Here is a 19,153-nt window from a genome sequence, read left to right on the forward strand (position 1 = left end):
CTTTTCTGCATCACACAGGCACACTCTAGACTGTCTTCCACCACTCCCTAATATGGAATGGTTTAGCTACTGAAACGTCGCCACGTCTTGTCCTTAATAGGATAACCAGAGATTTTACTGGTACATTCCGGGTTACGGCAGAAGCCTGTTTAGAATGTTGTGATGCATGGCCAGAAAGGGTTAAACATCCTGCAGGATGAAGGACTTAAATTCAACCCTTAAAGACATATGGGGAGATAATGTTTGTGTTTTAGTGTATTTATATAAATATGGGTAGTGGTCAACAATGTAGACAGGGACTGTTGATTATGCTGTATTCTGATAATTCAGAGATCAAAAGAACATCCTAACATTTAAATTAATTGTAAACATGGGATATCACTGTATTCATCTCTTTGTAATGTATAGCAAATCATCTGTCAATGGTGGAGAAACCAGACATTGTCGTATGCTAATCTGTGAGAATAATTAACAACTATGCTTAGGAAATGAGGCCCTATTGTTCCCCAAGGGACTCCAACTCTGTAAAAGAAAGCCTGAAATTGTACAAAAGATCCTTGGGTCCCAATCCTTTTTATCTCAGATCTGCTTAAGCTTCATCAGAGGAAGTTTGCTTTTCAAGATTGAGGTCCCAGTTCAGCTGGAAACACCCTGAATATAATATTGGACAGCAGGCAGGCAGTCCGTGACTTGATGTTCAACTTACGATAAACAGCACTTACGACGTTTCTGAATTGACACCCTGATTTGACTTTGGACAATTGGTTTTGACTTTACAACGCTCGGTCCCGCAGTGGAGTGCGTTGTGGTTCTGAGTTATGACATTTTGACTTACAACGCAATTTTGAGGAACCATTTGTGTCGTAAGTCCGAGGACTGCCTGTATAACCTATGGACTAAATTCTAAAAGAACTCTTTGAAACTACAAAGCTCACCATCTCTGCTATGTATCCGAACCTCAAGAACTGAACTCTTGTCTGTATGTATATTGATCTTTTAACCATACTCACTCTCCTTCCCTTTTTAATAAATTTTAGTTTAGTTAATAATAATTGGCTGTAAGCACGTATTTGGGTAAGATCTGGAATATTCATTAACCTGGGAGGCAATGTGTCTGATCCTTTGGGACTGGTAGAACCTTTTCTTTTATACGATGAAATAAGATTTTCTGAAAATCTTCATTAGATTTTACTTGGGTACCTAGATGGAGGCCTGAGGCCGAGTCACTTTAAGGGAACCGTGTTAGTTTCTGGGCAACCAGTGAGGTAGTAAAGAAGCTGTTTTGTGCTGGCTTGGTAAATCTAAGTATTGAAATATCCACCAGCTTTGGGATTGTCTGCCCCATTCTTTGCAGTACATCCTAATTGAGTGACCTCAGCTGGCCCCCACTGAGATCCCAGTCACAAATGTATAAACAGAAAAATATTTACATGAGAAATAACCCTGCCCCCACAGCACATTAGGAAACTCAACTCCAGAGAGACAAGCCAAGGTACTCACTCTCTGGTTGGAAGAGGATACTGTGCAGCCACACCACCACCAGAGTAGAAGCAAATGTCGAGCCAATCAGTTGCCAGGGTTCAATCCCAGCACACTGTCCATTCACAAAGCTCCTTGCTTTTTCTAAATACATGAGGATGATTTCCTTATAGGGAACAAAGGTGTCCTGGGAAAAAACAAAAAACACACATATTACAGAAGGTAAACCCGCCCCACACCTTTTCAAATCACTATGAATAAGGGCATTGAAGAAGAGTTATTCCTAAAATAGATATTGAACTGCCTCCCAGGTAGGTAGAGCTCCTACTAAAAAGGAAGGTATTCAGTATTTACAGTGTTGTCAACGGTCAGAATTTCATCATGAGTCTCTTGATAATTGTTTTCCTTAAAGCCCCAGCTCCTGGAATCAAGGGGTTACATGATGATTTCAGCCTTCATTCTTAAAGTAGTAAGTTTCTAGCCCTGCAGCTTTGTACTGCCAATGTGAGGGCTGGTCTACACTACATCGTTAGATTGACATTCCCCATATTGGGTCGAATTTATAACGTGCTTGTCTACACTACACTGCCCTTCCTGATGACCCTACAGGGCTTTTAAAATTGACGGCTGTACTCCACCTCAACGAGGCAGGTGGAGACCAGGATGGGGAGGGACTGGATATGGAGTAAGTAATTCAAGCATTATTCATTAATTCTGAGCTTCTTGGATGGTAAAGCGTTGAGCATTTTTAACATGTCAACTGATAATATATTGGGCTTCCCTGCCCAAAAGTAATCAGCAAATTAGAATGCATCACTAATTTTAGAGTTTAATAGGATAAGACCAAAACCCGGTATAAAAAAAAAGAAAGGAGTCCACACTAATTCATTCCAATTGGCACAAGATTGTAAATTGGTGTAGCAATGCTGTTTTCAACTTTAACATAGTTCTACACCATTTTCCTAACAGCTATTTAGCTAGCTTTGCTTGAGCCACACAGCCCATTTAACTCTTTGCACTCTGCAACACTCGGTGAGTCCCACACTTTTCTCACTTTCCTCTGAGCAGAGCACGCAAGGAGGCAGGTTTGCACAAGTCCTGGACAATGATTCTGGGCGTCTTCCATTCTGTCTTTTATGCAGTAACTAAGGTTAAGATTGCGTCATGGTTATTTTTAGTAAAAGTCACAGACAGGTCGCAGGCAATAGACAAAAATTCACTGGAACCCCATACCTGCCTGTGACTTTACTAAAAATAACCGGGGGGGGGGGGAGGAGGAGCAGAAGGAATGACTTCTGGAGTCCCACTGCCGTAGGGTGGGGCCACAACCCTCGCTCAGCAGCCTCAGCCACAGGGGGAGAGGGAGAGCATGCACTGGCACCCACGGGGCAGGAGCACATGGCCCCGACCCCAGCCCCAGAGGGGAAAGGAGGTGCACAGCTCCAGCCTCAAGTCCAGTTGCTGACAGCCAAAGAAGTCATAAAGGTCTGGTAAAGTAACAGAATCCATGACTGCCATGACCTCCATGACTAAACTGTATCCTTAGCAATAAGTCAAGTTCTACTTTTACTGAGGGTCAAAGTTCAGATACAACTGTACCATTTGCTATTTTTAGGACATTGGCACAGAGATGCACTGATTAAATCCTGCAATCCACAGTCCTCTGCCTGAATACAAGAGATAACAATCCCCTCCCTTGTAATCTTGTTCACAGACAGGTTGCATTTAGTTTCTTGCTGCTTCTTCCTCCAGCAACACTGGAGCTACTGACCATCTGTGCTTAAAGGGAATATATTTCTAGCTTTACAGAAGTCAGCCGACCCTCTTCAGTGCTCCTCTTCCATCAACCATTCTCCAGGCTGGATAAGCTCAGTGGCCTGGACAGAATTTTAATCAACCTTTATATAACTACAGAACTTTGTGGAAAAAAACAAAAACCTGTTCTAACTGGATGTGCGCGTTGTGGGAGCAACACAAGAGGCCCTATATTTGAGGGTGTGAGTCAGTCAACTTCTGTGATGATTTTATGCCTTAAGAACTCCAAGTCACACAAAACTCATGAGCACACGGATAAGTTCTTATGTTTCTAATTGACTAAAACAGTCCCCTAAAGGAGAAATTCACCATGAGATCATTTATTCCCTGCCTTCCAGAAAGAAGGATCCAAATATTTGATAAAGCATTCAATTGTTTACATCATTAGTACTTGCAATATTCACATTTTTTTTCCCAATGTAAATGCATTCAGAAGCCTGCGCCATTGAAGCGCTTTTATCAATAAAGCTTGGGAAGACATCCTGATGACCCCACTTTTAAGTCCATTAGTTGGTTGGGTTGGTTCCAGATGTAGCAGTCATGCCATCACAAACATATTAACGTTAACAACTGTTACCATCTTCCACCTCAAAAGGAATTACATTCAGACAGCACAGTAAAAATCCATCAAAAGGAAAATCATACATCTGAGCTAAAGCTAACCAGACTGGACATCTTAGTTGTGCCAGAAAAGTATTTTCCTGGCAATTAAGTTTAAAACTTCAGTAGGTCCCTGCGCACCAGATTAACAGACTGCGCAAGTGATCATGTGGAGAACCTTGCTCTGTGCTGCAACAGTGAACAACTAAAATGTAGGTCTCCATGGGTATCCAAATGACAGCATTTACTGACATTAAATTCACTTATAGGAAGAGCTAAAAATAAGGTCTCTTAAGGAAACAGGATTCCCCCAGTAGGGTCACATAAAATTGTTTGAGGACTAAGACTAGCTGTTTAAGGAAGTATAGGGTTATTTTAAGTACCAAGAGAAAATCTGTGCTCATTACATCATTAAATGTTTAGAACCATTTCTAGAGTCCAAATTGTATCTTTTACAGATACCCGCATCCCAAAGTACGTGACAGCAAAAGGAGATACAATTAGAATGACAATTTCAGCATTCAGGAAGGACATTTTCTGGCTTGGCATACACAGAATACTTAAATCATCTCATTTTAGCACCCATTTATAATTCCTACAATCTCCTAAAAATATTGAATAATATTTCTTCAAAACATTGAAAAAACAGGAACTGAATACTATTTTCTGATGTTTCAATAGACATTATGGCTAACACAAATGTTACTTAGCTTGCATTCATTTTTATCTAATGAATGTTGTATGAAGCAGTGTTTGTTGAACATTGCGCCCTAACTTGATTACACCTGTGTAATACCTAGGACTTTGGTGTGATACTATCTTTCAGTTCAATGTCACTGGGCTCCTCAGGGTTAAATTAAAGACAGCAAGAGTAGAAATAAATAGTTTTGGTCATGACAGTTTTTTAAACTGTGTTTACAAACTAGCCTGTTTTGAACTATGATGTATTCTTCACACTTGACAGGCATGAAAATGCTACTCACCTGTCAACTTGTAAACTCCAATTTAAATGCTCTGAGTATGGAGAGTGAGTTTGTGTGTGTATGGGGGTGGGGGGGGGATGTGAGAAAACCTGGATTTGTGCAGGAAATAGCCCAACTTGATTATCATGCACATTGTGTAAAGAGTTGTCACTTTGGATGGGCTATCACCAGCAGGAGAGTGAATCTGTGTGGGGGGGTGGAGGGTGAGAAAACCTGGATTTGTGCTGGAAATGGCCCACCTGATGATCACTTTAGATAAGCTATTACCAGGACAGTGGGGTGGGAGGAGGTATTGTTTCATATTCTCTGTGCATATATAAAGTCTGCTGCAGTTTCCACGGTATGCATCCGATGAAGTGAGCTGTAGCTCACGAAAGCTCATGTTCAAATAAATTGGTTAGTCTCTAAGGTGCCACAAGTACTCCTTTTCTTTTTGCAAATACAGACTAACACGGCTGTTACTCTGAAAGTTTTCAAGTAGGAAAGCCTTGTTTACACATCTGCTGCTGCTAATGGGTGTAGCAGCAAACAGAGCTGGATCAATGTTGAAGACAGTGTAGTTATTTCACAAACTGTGGCTAAATGATATTCACTTATTTTTCAAGCTTAGATATTATCTGATCAGACATTTCTTATGTTTAAATATTAAGATTTAAGTTGATCATGTTCCTCTTATTTTCTCACTTTAACAAACCTTGATATTTGGACAGACATTGCATCTGGATGTGACTACTCAGAGTAAGAATTTAAAAGATATACTGGCCTAGATATTAACCCTATTAGCTAGGTCACCTCTATTTAGAGCTAAAAAATAAGCCCATGTCTGCATTACAAGTTTTTGTCAGCACACCTGTGTTGGTCAGGGGTGATATTTGCAACTGACCAGCTGTGCCAGCAAAAGCCCGTAGAGTTTAGCCACAGCTTATACCAGCAAAACTGCAGTTTTGCCAGTATGGTTGATTTTACCCTGGGGAGGCCTGGAATAAGCTATGCTGGCAAAAGACAGAAGCAGCATCCATAGTAGGAATGCTTTGCCAGTACAGTATATCAGGGAAGTAATATTATTCTAATTCTGGGGCTACATGCTATAGGTAAAACTGGTGTGTCAGGCCCCAGCTCCCCAGGAATGAAGCAACTCTGATAGGAAACGCATGCACACTTCATGCTTGTGTGCCACCTAACTCTGAACAGTGTGCCATATGACTGGAGAATAGCTAACATTGTGCCTATATTTAAGATATTTAGAACACATTATGAAGGAAAGAATAATCAAATTCATAGAAGTAAATGGTAAAGGGGGATGCAATGCAACATGGGTTGCCAAAGGTAGATCAGGCCAGACTAACCTGATTTCTTTCTTCGAGAAAATAACTGATTTTTTAAAGATAACGAAAATGCAATAGATTAATATCCTTGAACTTTAGTAAAGCATTTGACATGGTGCCACATGGGAAGTTAACAGTTAAATTAGAGAAGATGGGGATCAGTACAAGATGTGTAAGGGGAGAAGACAACAGGTTGTGCTGAAAGGAGAATTATCAGTCTGGAGGGAGGTTACCAGTGGAGTTCTTCAAAGAGGTGTCTTGGGACCAATCTTATTCAATATTTTTATTAGTGACTTTGGTACAAAAAGTAGGTGTGCGCTAATAAAGTTTGCTGATTGTACTAAGCTGGGAGGCATCATCAATACAAAGAGATTGGAACATCATACAGAAAGAGGTGGATGACATTGAAGACTAGGGTGACAGACGTGGGATGAAATTCAATAGTACAAACTGCAAGAACATGCACTTTGGATCTAATAAAAATCTTTGCTACCACCTTGGGGCTAATCAATTGGAAGCAACAGAGGAGGAGAGAGACCTGGTTGTGGGGGGTCGATCAGGATTACTATGAGCCACTAACATGATGCAGCTGGGAAAAAGGAAAATGCGATCCTTGGATGTGACAGGCATGGCATTTCCAATAAAGACAGAGACGTATTAATGGCATTATACAAGGCACTGGTAAGATCTGTTGGAATGCTGTGTACAAGAAACATGAATTTAAACAAACAGATGCAGAGAACAACTGCTAGGATGATCAGGAGAATGGAAGGGCTTGGCTTGTTTAGTCTTGCAGTAAGAAGGCTGAGGGGGGATAGGATTGCTCTTTATAAATACATCGGGGGTAAATACCAGGGAGGATGAAGAGCTCTTTACATTAATGGAGAATGCTGGCCCAAGAACAAATGGATATAAACTGGCTATGAATATATTCAGTCTGGAAATTAGAAGGAATTTTCCCCCAGGTCAAACTGACAGTGGCCTTGGGAAATATTTCACCTTCCTCTGCAGCATGCTGGTGCTGGTCACTTGTCAGAATTATCTGGGTATATCCCACAATGGCAGGGAAACAAGCAGAAACGAGTGCTCCTCAGTCACGCCTGTTCTCTGCCTGTGGTACGTAATAGTCTATAGTCGAACAGTCCTGTGGGCTTGGTTGTTTGGTTTAGCACAGGGGTGTCTAGCCCATCAGACCTTTTAATCTGGCCCTCGAGCTCCTGCCGGGCAGTGAGGTTGGGAGCTTTCTGCACAGCTCCCAGAAGCAGTGGCATGTCCCCACTCCAGCTCTTATGTGTAGGGGCAGCCAAGGGGTGCTGCATGCTGCCCCCTGCAACTCCCATTAGCTGGGAACCATGGCCAATGGGAGCTCCAGGGGCGGCACCTGCAGATGGGGCAGGGTGCATAGCCGTCTGGCCGGCGCCATGCCTCCACGTAGGAGCTGTAGGGGGAACATACTGCTGCTTCCGGGAGCTGCTTGAGATAAGTGCCATCCGGATCCTGCACCCCTGAGCCCCCATGCTAACCCCCTACCCCAGCCCTGATCCCCCAGGTCCCAGCTGGAGCACCTTCCTGCACCCCAAATCCCTCATCCCCAGCCCCACCTTAGAGCCTGCTCGCCTAGCCAGAGCTCTCATCTTCCCCCTGCACCCCAACCCCTAATTTTGAGAGCATTCATGGCCCACCATACAATTTCTATACCCAGATGTGGCCCTCGTGCCAAAAGTTTGCCCATCCCTGGTTTAGCGTGTGGGTGCTGGGTCGTATTGGTGGCCTGTGATATACAGGAGTTCAGCCTAGGTCATTTGTTGGTCTCTTCTGGCCTTAGATTTTATAACCGACACTTATTCAGTTACATGAACATTAAATTTATTCCAAAAACTACTACACTGAAATGAATATAAAAAGCTACCATTTAGAAAGAAAACTTCTCTGCCAGATAAATTCTATGCTAGACTAAAGGTACAGAAACTGAAAGAACACCCATATGTACCAACCGCCCCAGCAAATCAGGATGACTGGCTATGCAAAGGCCTAGTACAGGTCAAGCACAAAAATAAATTGAGGCAGAATAAACAGAGCAGTAACTAAAAATAAAACAGAAGAATTCTAAGTTCCACCTTACAAAGGAAAAACAAAACCATTAAAAGCAAGACAGGGGCCCACTTTAAGCAAGTCTTAAAGAATGTGTAATTATATGAAGTGCCCAAGGGAATCCAAGAGCAAGACAAAGATAAGTAAAGGCTAAGATATCACAAGCAAACCAAAGATTTTTATCAAAAAGTCAAACCCCAGAAACCTTACAGTTGTCCCCACTAGAAAGCTGACTAGATATTGACTGCCTTAGATAAACAAGAATTACACTCCAATTGCAAAGCGACAGCATTTACTCTGAATTGTAGGCAAATTGCTGTGTATAAGCTAATTTGTTAAAATAAACTGTATTTACAAAAAACACGCATTTCTCAGAGGTAAAGTTTTCAAGAGCACATAAGGGACAGAGCCCAAGTTACTTCTGAAAATGGGACTCAGGGCAGGTCTACACTGCAACCAGGATCCACACTCAGAGATCAATCCACTGGCAGTCAATTTAGCGGGTCTAGTGAAGACCTGCCAAATTGATAGCAGATCACTCTCCAGTCGACCCCTTTACTCTACCTCCGACGAGAAGAGTAAGGTAAGTCGACGGGAGAGTTTCTCATGTAGACCTCGTGGTAACTTGACCTAAGGTACACCAACTCCGGCTACGTTATTCACATAGCTGGAGTTGTATAGTGTAGGTCGACTTACCACGGTAGTGTAAACAAGCCCCAGCTTCATGTCGATAGGCAATGATTTTGTAGGTGGCACATCCTCTCTCAGACTCGGTAACATTTTTTAAAGCTCCTAATTCACTTTTGCAAAAGTGACATAGGAGCCAAAGTCACTTAGGCAGTTCTGAAAATTTTACCCCAAGAATTTCTTAAGAAGAAATTGATGGGTTTCTAGGTAACCTCATATTGGTAAGAGCTGCCAACTCTCTTGATTGATTTAAGGGCTACCTCGAGATTCCCAAAGTGAACCCATTCTCCCAGTTCACAGAAGAGCAGAGACCTGAAAACTCTCTGGATACAGAACACCAGTGTGTTCAGTTTTGTTTTCTATGACTTATCTGCAGAAATCCATTGACTGATTTGGTTTGCACGGTGTGTGTTGTGATCATAATGTACTTTCTCATGGCTCTCTAGAGCACAAACTCTTTACCATTTATACAGCACCATGCAAAGGTATCAGCAGCATTAAATACTGAAATTTAGTAGTAGACAACTGTAAAGCAGACTAGAAAATGGTAATTGTGCTTTTTTGATGAATTCTAGCACAGGGCCTGGCACAGTTAACCAATACAGTAGAACCTCAAAGTTACAAACACCTCGGGAATGGAGGTTGTTTGTAACTCTGAACAAAACATTATGGTTGTTCCTTCAAAAAATTTACACAGTTGAATGTTGATGTAATACAGCTTTGAAACTGTACTATGCAGAAAAATGCTGCTTCCCCTTTATTTTTTCAGTAGTTTGCCTTTAACAAAGAACTGTATTTGCCGGGGGGGGTGCAGTCTCTTCTGCTGCCGGATTATGTACTTCCGGTTCCAAATGAGGTGTGTGGTTGACTGGTCAGTTTGTAACTCTGGTATTCATAACTGAGGTAATACTGTACAGTTACGGAAAACCATTAGTATAATCGCTAAATGAATGAAACTATTACACATTAAGGATCCACCTTCTCTGTGACAATCAAAACACCTTCCCTTCTAAATACTGATGCTGTCAGAACAAGAGGTTTTGAAATATACCTCATTGCAGGTCATATGCCCTTACTGACATTTTGCATACATGGATCATTCTTGGTCAGCTTGAAGGGACACAGTCTCAAAATTCAAAACTTCCAAGTTATATTTGCATGCACATTTTATGAAATAAGAATTTCATTGCTCTTTTACAAAAAAACAAAAACAAAAAACCAAGCCACTACAAAAAAAATCATGCCAGCTGCCAACAGGCCAGACCATATGCTGTTCTCAAAAAAACACCCAATTTTGAGAAGCCTCAATTTCAGTTTCCCCACTCCACAGATTTCATTAGAAAACTGAAGAAAGCATAAACATGTTGCTCATAGTTCTTTGAAAGAGCCCATTTGATAGGAAGACCAATAGAGCATTTAGTCTATAGAAAGACCAGCCAGGGAATTAAATACCCTAGAACAAAGAACCAGCAACTTTAAAAAAAAAAAAAAAGTGTTTCTTTACTCTCTTAAGAGAAGGGGGAAAAATTAAAATAGTTTGAGTATGCTATTATTTACAAAGAGATGGAGAAACACAGATAAGAATTCAGAGAGATTATGTTGTATAAGTTTCTAAATTACGTTTCCTAAATTAGTCTTACTTCCAAAACAGGATCTGCAGTAAGAGGAAAAGGAAGATGTCTATGCTGGTTTCATTAGGTTCTGCAGCACTTCAACAATTTAAAAAGGATTTTTCTAAGGAACAAAATAATCCTGTGAGAATCACTGCTTTCACCCTGTAATGGCTGAAATAACCAAGGCCTTGTCTACACAGAGTTGCCAACAAAATTTATGTCAATCAAAAAGTGCCATAATTACATCGTTAATGCATGTTCACACTATGCCCCGTCTGTGGGCAGAGCACATCCACACTTGGTGCTCTCGCGTGGGCGGTGAGAGCAGCGCTCTGTGGGTAGCTATCCCATGGTGCTACTCGCCATCTTCTGCAGCTCAGACTTGTGAGAAGGCGGAGTAAACCGCAGCACATCATGGGTGCGGGCTCAATAACTCATGAAGCATTATTTTCTGTCCCAGCTTTCCACAGATTTCCAACTGCTTTTCGCAGCATTTTCCAACGGCCCGTTTGCTGTGCACCTGCCACCTCTGTGTGAAAGGATGGATCCCGCAATGCTGTCTACTGTTGTGGTAAGCGTTAACGCATCATGCATCGTCATGCAGTATATCATGAGCTCCCAATATGAACAGGGATCAGAGTTGCCGGACACCGAGTACCATGGAAAGAAACACCAGATTACTTTTGGCATTCGTGGAGCACCTGCACACGGTGGACCATCGCTTTTGGGCTCGGGAAACAAGCATAGGGTGGTGGGATTGCATTATTATGCGGGTCTGGGATGATGAGCAATGGCTACAGAACTTTAAGATGAGGAAAGCCACCACCCTGCAACTGCGTGCAGAGCTCACCCCAGCCCTGTGGTGCAAGGACACCAAAATGAAAGCAGCCATCTCGGTGGAGAAGCACGTGGCGATTGCAGTGTGGAAGCTAGCGACTCCAGATTGCTACCCGTCAGTCGCAAATCAGTTTGAAGTTGGGAAGTCGACTGTTGGGGCTGCATTAGTGCAAGCGTGCAAAACCATTAATCACATACTGCTACAAAGGACCATGACTCTCAGCAACGTGCGCGAAATAGTGGATGACTTTGCAGAAATGGGATTCCCTAACTGCAGCAGGGCGACAGATGGAACGCACATTTCAGTTCTGGCTCTGGACCATCTTGAGATGGAGTACATCAATAGAAAGGGTACTTCTCCATGGTATTGTAGGTGCTTGTTGATCCACCGGGGCATTTCACTAGGGTGGTCCGGGAAGGTGCATGACACACACATTTTTCAGGAACACTGGCCTGTACAGAAAATCATAGGAATGGACTTTCTTTCCGAATCAGAAGAGTCTAGTGAGGGATGTTGAAATGCCCATAGTGATCCTGGGAGACCCAGCATACCCTTTACTCCTATGGCTCATGAAGCCTTACACAGGAAACCTGGACAGCAGCAAGGAGCGCTTCAACAATAGGCTGAGTGGGTGCAGAATGACCATGGAATGTGCGTTTGGCAGCTTAAAAGCGCACTGGCACTGCCTTTATGGCAAGTTAGATCTAAATGAGGAAGACATTCCCATGGTCATAGTAGCCTGCTGCTTGCTCCATAATCTTTTGAGGCTAAGAGTGAAAATTTTCCCCAGGAGTGGAGTGCTGAGACAGATCCCCTGACTGCTGATTTTGAGCAGCCTATACCATGGCTATTAGAGAGGCGCAACGGGGGGGCCCACTTTGAATCAGCGAGGCTTTGAGGCAACATTTCGATAATGAGCACCAGTAATATGACAAATCTTCCATGCTGCACTAATTTCACTTATCTTATTTTGCCTAAAGCTTGTGATGATTCCTGAGTGGGATTTGTAATCAGAAAATGATTAAACTGCATGTATGTTTTACTACCAGCAGCAATCACTATGTGTAGTACACACATAAAGATTGGTCATCTTTCAGAGAGTGTGTTTTTATTAAACACCAATTAACACACACAAAAACCTTGGTGGGAAGAGAGGTAACAGTGCAGTGCACTGGAGGCTCTCAGAGCCGTGCATAAGTCCAACTATCATCTTGGAAGCTGCCTGAAGGGGTGGAGTGAACGGGATACCAAGAAGTTCTGGAAAGTTGCAAGGAATGTGTGGGAGGAGCTTGGGGAGGGAATACAAAACAATTTTCTATCACGTGCAGGGGGGCAGCAGCGAGCATGCATCTGTTCTGACTGTAGCACAGGGGTGGGCAATCTTTTTGGCCCAAGGGTCATATTGGGGTTGCAAAACTGTATGGAGGGCCAGGTAGGAAAGGCTGTGCCTCCCCAAACAGCCTGGCCCCTGGCCCCTATCCATCCCCTCCTACTTCCCACCCCGTCTGCCCCCCTCAGAACTCCCAACCCATCCAACTCCCCCGCTCCTTATCCCCTAACCACCCCCTCCCGGGACCCCCCACCTCTAACTGCCCCACAGGACTCCACCCTGTACTCCCTGTCCCCTATCCATACCCCTGCCCCCAACAGGCCCCCGGGGACTCCCATGCCTATCCAACCCCCCTGCTCCCCACTCCCTATCCACAACCCTGCCCCTTGACATGCCCCCCAGGACCTCACACTTATCTAACCCCCCCACCCCGTTCCCCATCCCCTGACCCCTATCCACACCCTTGCCCTCTGACAGGCCCCCGGGACTCCCACGCTTATCCAACCTTCCCCCCCCCCCCCAGTCCCCTGACCGCTCTCCCCAGAACCTCTGCCACATCCAACCACTCCCTGCTTCCCATCCCCTGACTGCCCCCTGGGACCCGCTGCTCCTTCTCCAGCCCCCCAACCCCGGCCCCCTTACCATGCCGCTCAGAGCGGCATATCTGGCCACCATGGGCCCCAGCCGGAGCCAGACACACAGCTGCACTACCCTGCAGGAGCATGCAGCCCCGCCGCCCAGAGCGCTGCCCTCAAGGCGGCATGGCTGCAGGGGAAGGGGGCCAGCAGGGGAGGAGCTGGGGTCTAGCCTCCCCGGCAGGGAGCTGACAAGATGGGCAGGACAGTCCCACAAGCTGCATGTGGCCTGTGGGCTGTAGTTTGCCTACCTCTGCTGTAGCATGATTATGGACTTCAACATCTCTGTTTGCTCCTCCTCCACATTTATTATTTGCTCATAGGCATTACGAATGAGCTCCTTACTGTCCTTTCTGTCCCGCTTTTTCAAGAGCAAGTTAAGATAAGGTACTCTCAATGCACTCTTAGAGGAAGGGACGTAGACCAAACAGACTTCGATCATGCAGTATGGCTTCTAGAACACCGGGCCAGTCTAGATGCGAAGTGTTTATGTAGTTCAAAAAATAAAAAAAAAAATTAGCATGACAGTTAAATTCTGAGGAAGAGAGTTCAGTTCTGAGGAAGAGAGTCAGACATGTATGCCAATCTGCAAGCAATACGCTACACCTAGCAATTTTTCAAGAGATCCTGATTCAAACGCAGCCTAACTGGTGCAGTTACTTGCTCCAACACTTTTGGCAAAAGAAAAAAATAGGTTCTGTTTTTGTCAAGTGATCTCTTGCACATGCCAGATTTCTGTGTCAGCCCTGGCTATTGCAAAGTTTCCTCAATATAATGTGGTATTGCTCATATCCTATAAATGGATATATAGGCACTACCAGACATTACTTCACTGAAATTCTAACAGTAAACAGAAACCACAAGTCACGCTCTCCTGCTAGGCAGCTCATACCATCAGATCACAAGAGGAGGCAAGGGAGAGAGAAGAGAATAAGTAGGACCATATCAGCCACTATAAGATCTTTTGTTCTACCTTCTGTAATACTCTATATTTGACTTTGAAAGGGCCCATGGCTAAAAAAATAAGAGCATGGTAACCTGGTTTAAGATGACGTTTGGTCATGCATCTTGTATTTAAATGCATACCCAGGACACTGCTATTGCAAAATACTCTGGTATACATACAGTACAATCAGAACACTAGCACTGAGGGAACAGCTACGTGCAATGCATTTTTGACAGTTGATTGGATTTTCAAACACTCCTAAATGACATGTACTCCTAAAACATTTAAGTGTTTGAAAATCCCACACTGTCTCTCAGACGTCCCTTTTCCACAATCCTTAAACCTTCTCTGAAAGGTAAGTAGTTTGTGTAGCAAGTGCCTTCGCACGCATACATCTGAGCTCTTTGCTTTCTGCCTATAGTTCCCCATCCCCAGTCTACCCAAGGGAATCACTGTACTAAACTCTTCCTAGAATATTGTAAAACTTGCATTTAAGGATGCTGCCCAGCAACTGAGGGGAGGTAAAACCAGCTATCCTACTCATAATGTTAAACAAGTCTGCCAGTCACTATAGTTACCTTATATACAGAAAAGGAGATCAGAGTCATAAAAGAGTATGTGAAAATAAGCTGAACTACAACAGAGTAACAATCAAGAAATAATAGCTTTCTTTGGAAAGACTGAATTTTGAGTTTTAGGACACAGTTCCTGGCGATCAGGTTTATAAAACAACCTGCTTGCTTGTTCTTCAGCCCCAATCCCCAAACTCTAGCCCTGCTTGTAATCTCCTCTGGATATCATCTTATCTGATCCTCCCTAGGCCACCACACAAAACTCCTTTTGTTTGTTGCTATAGGAAAAGCATTTTTATAGCAGCAGAGCACAGCCCCAAGAGAGCAGTCAGATTGATAGAGCCTACAATAAGGGAACATTACATAATTACACCTTTTAAATAATTAAGTTCACAACACACATAACAAGCCATAGAAATGAGCAACGCATGACAGACAAATGACAGCTTACTATCCCACAACACTTCATATTCTAGTTTTATTTATTAAGAGGGTGCAGATGTGCCTGAAATAAAGAGGAACCAATCTTCAAAGAGATCAGTTTCACTGATATATACTGGTGTGGGGGACAGAAGAGGAACAATGGATGAAAAAGATCAGTTTTCTTTGTGTTAATTGTCTAGACAGGCAAACACACTTAAGGGGGAAACATCGTGGAAGCAAATCCCTTGGAGAGCGAGGAAGATGACAGGGGACCCAGCCCAATTAACTTGAACACAGGATGTATTCTCTCTGATAGGTGCTCTTGCCTTACTGACCTCACCCACCACTAGAAGTGCTTTGGAGGTAGTAGTTTCACAAGTATGGACTTAATTATTCACACATTTAACAAGCCCCAGAAGTTTCAATAACTTCCCATTTCTGGATCTAAGAACATAAGAATGGCCATACTGGGTCAGACCAAAGGTCCATGTAGCCCAGTTTCCTGTCTGACAGCGACCAATGACTGGTTCCCCAGAAGGAATGAACAGAACAGGTAATTGTCAAGTGATCCATCCCATGGCCCATTCCCCACTTCTGGCAAATGGAGGCTAGCGACACCATCCCTGCCCATCCTGGCTAATAGCCATGTATGGACCTACTGTCCATGTATTTATCTAGTTCTTTTTTTGAACCCTGTTATAGTCTTGGCCTTCTCAATATTCTCTGCGAAAGAGTCCCACAGGTTGTCTGTGCCTTGTGTGAAATATACAAGAATGGTCGATTGTAAATCCTCCTCAGAACGTCCTAAATCACCCTGTAGCAGCCGGACAGGACTGCCTTTGTCCAATATAAATAAGGAGGAGTCTGTATTACTCTTCTAAGGCCACAACTACACACAAAGTTGCACTGGTTTAACAAGAGCTGTGAATTTCTACTCATTCAACTTCATGGGCAGACACTTATAGCGGCTTCAGCCCAGTTTATTTCAGGTGTAAGCTACACCAATACATCCGGTTTTAAAACAACCTAAGAGCGTGCTATAGACACAGAAACTCGCGCCGATTTCACGAAAGCCGGATTTCCACTAAACCAGTACAACCTCTATGTCCGGACAAGATCTCGGCTGGTACAACCTCACTGCATAGCCTCCTAGTGTGCCCGAGCAACGAAAGACGCCCCCACCTTTCAGAAGCCAGGCTAACCCCACGGTCGTCACCAGCTCCCCCCGAGAGCCCCCTCTCCCGGGGGCGCGGCTCACACCGCCGCAAGAGACACACGGACCCTTCCGACCCGCCGGGCCGGGGCTGCCCCCGAAACCCCCTCTAAAGCCCAGCTGGACACGGACCAGGTGACAGCCCGAGCGGCCGCGGCCCCCGGCCGGCTCACGCCGATCCTCGCCGCCAGCTACCAGGGGGAAAGGGCCGGCGCTCACCATCGTCGCCGCTGCTCCGCGCAGGGACCCCTCGGAACGGGACGGGATTCGCCTCCTCCCCGGGCCCGCCCCACGCTCAGCCCACCAGGGCGCTGCGCTGCGGCTTGGCGGCGGCGGCGGCGGCTGCTGGCCCTGGCGCGCAGGCCGGGCTGAGATTGGAAGCAGCGCCGCTCACTGCGCCTGCGCTGCCGGCCCGAAAATGGCCCCATTCGCCCGGCCCCCGCTGCCTTATCACTCAGAGAACAGGGCCCCGCCCGCCACCAGGGAGGCGGCCGCAGCGCCCCCTGCTGGGGCAGAGTTGATCCGACGACACCCAGGCCGCGCTGCGGGGCTCCCCCCTTAGCCCCTCCCCCCAAGACAGGCCAGAGCCCACAGCTCCTCAGCCTGGCTTTCCTTTGAGGGGATGGTGGGTTGGCGTCACTTTTCCCCTGCAACCAGCCCCAGTGCTGCTTTATGCAGCGCCCAAGGGTTCTTGCTGTACAAGGGCTCCTCCCCTAGCACAGCAGGCCGGGGGCTACCCTTTCTTCCTGCAGCCAGTGCGGAGAAGATGTGCCGGGGACTGGAGGTTACCAGGGGTTGCAGCTGGTTGAAAATGTTCAAGTTTTTAGGTGACAACTGAGTGACCTTTCTTCAGGGGTGCTCTGCTCCAGCAAGCCCCAGCGGCCGGCACAGGTTCTGGGGGCCACAGACAGCTGGCCCAGTTTACAACAGCCCACTTAGACTAGTGCACTAAAGCGACATCGGAAAGGGCACTGGCCTGGTATAGATACACAGGGAGCACAAGGGTTGCTTTAGGCCACTGTGCATACACCATGCCTGACCTGTACCATGCTTCTCTGCCCAGCTCAGGAGGGGGCCCATAATCTCCCTCCTCGACACCTCTTTTCTATCTCCCACATTCATGTTAGTGTCAGTATCGACTCTTCTCTTTATCCAGCCTCTTGCACAAGCCTGTCAATATTTTAACCTAAATCCACCCTTTCCCTATTAGCGTCATTGCTAAAACTCTTGTTCTAGGTCTAGATTCTTTCCCACAGCTTGATTAATGTGACCTCCTCTTCTCCAAGCTCCCTGCCTCTCACCTCTTGTTCCCTTAGTATGTCACTATAATAGTGCTGCTAACAATCATATCATCATTTGATCTAACCCTGGGCAGTCTGAATCCCTTCAATGGCTTCCATTCTTATCCTTTGCAGCCTTACTCTGAACACGCTACAACATCGCTCTATGTACATCTCTTTTCACATCCTCCTTACTCCCTAAACTCCTCAAGCCTCTCTCCTTACTGCTTCTCTCTCAGGAAAAGAAGAGCCAGCACTAGAATTCGGAATCCTGAAGTCATTCTCAGAACTCAGTCTTGTGTAAGGCTATGTCAATAGTCCACTGCAGCCAGTGCCTAGAGTGGGTTTTTCACGCAATCATCTTCATTACCTCTTTCAGCTGATCATTTCATGACAGAAGCAGCCGCCACAGGATTACACCAGCCTGAAGCTTGGCATGTAGATAGTGACATAAGAGTGTAGTGCGGTAGTAATGGCACAGCTGTGAACCAGCCACATTTAATTCTAGAAGGAAAGAACTTCAGAAGCCTTTATAAATACTCATTAAATCATTTTTTTTTAAATCAAATAAAAAAAGTTCCTCCATCCTGACCCCACTCTGTATGGCATCATGGAATAGTTTGTTAGGGGTGATCTTGCAGCACAAAAACCCCATCCTCTGTTCAGAATTCGGAGGTTAGGAATGTTCTGGAGTGGGTGGATTAAAACAAAATACATTAGTGGCAGGTGAAGAGTGTTGTAACAGAGCAAGTATCTGGGCGGACACCACACACGCCAGAGGTGTGAGCAGTCTACACCCAAATGAAAACAAATTAGCCTTCAGTTGCGTGCGATAGAATAGTCTGACAAAGAAATACCCTTACCTTCACCAGGGTTTTTATGATGTGGATAGCTATAGTACCCTCTTCAGACTTTATCTACCCTCTTTCAAATAAAAGTGGTTTGCTTTTAGGATTCAAGCAGGAGACCAGCCTTCTCTCTTTCTTTATATTACCTAGTCAGTCCTGACCCAGGCTTCCACAGCTTACTTCCTTCTTTTGTGCCCAGCTCTTGAGCCTGGTAGAATATGCATGTGCGCCACACCTTTTAGCCCTTTCCTGTCTGTTTCCACATCCCTGAAGAGCTAACAGGAAGATAGAGAGTTGAGATGGGGCTACCAATGCTGAGGCCTTAATGTAATTTTTAGTTTAGATATATAATTCCTTAAATATTACCCAAACATACATTTCACTCTGATTATATGACAACCAGTGGGCTCTTGGCTGTCAGAGACCTCACATGTCACCCTTTGGTGAACTATTATGCATATATCTGACCCAGGGG

General features: G+C 44.8%; 1 protein-coding gene across 3 annotated transcripts in view; it reads right to left on the reverse strand.

Annotated features, from left to right (window-relative positions):
- Positions 1 to 16,937, reverse strand: part of SGPL1 (sphingosine-1-phosphate lyase 1) — a 45,349-nt gene extending 28,412 nt beyond the window's left edge. The window contains exons 1-2 of one of the 3 annotated variants that reach the window (XM_073353573.1): positions 16,770 to 16,937; positions 1,501 to 1,666 (exon numbers count right to left, since the gene is read on the reverse strand). In XM_073353573.1, coding sequence (XP_073209674.1) covers positions 1,501 to 1,666; positions 16,770 to 16,772 — 169 coding nt within the window. In that variant the 5' untranslated portion in view covers positions 16,773 to 16,937. The other 2 variants (XM_073353574.1, XM_073353576.1) reach the window with 2 other exon arrangements.
- Positions 16,938 to 19,153: the final 2,216 nt, after the last annotated feature.

The sequence above is a fragment of the Lepidochelys kempii genome, chromosome 7, assembly GCF_965140265.1.
Source record: "Lepidochelys kempii isolate rLepKem1 chromosome 7, rLepKem1.hap2, whole genome shotgun sequence".
NCBI lineage: Eukaryota > Metazoa > Chordata > Testudines > Cheloniidae > Lepidochelys > Lepidochelys kempii.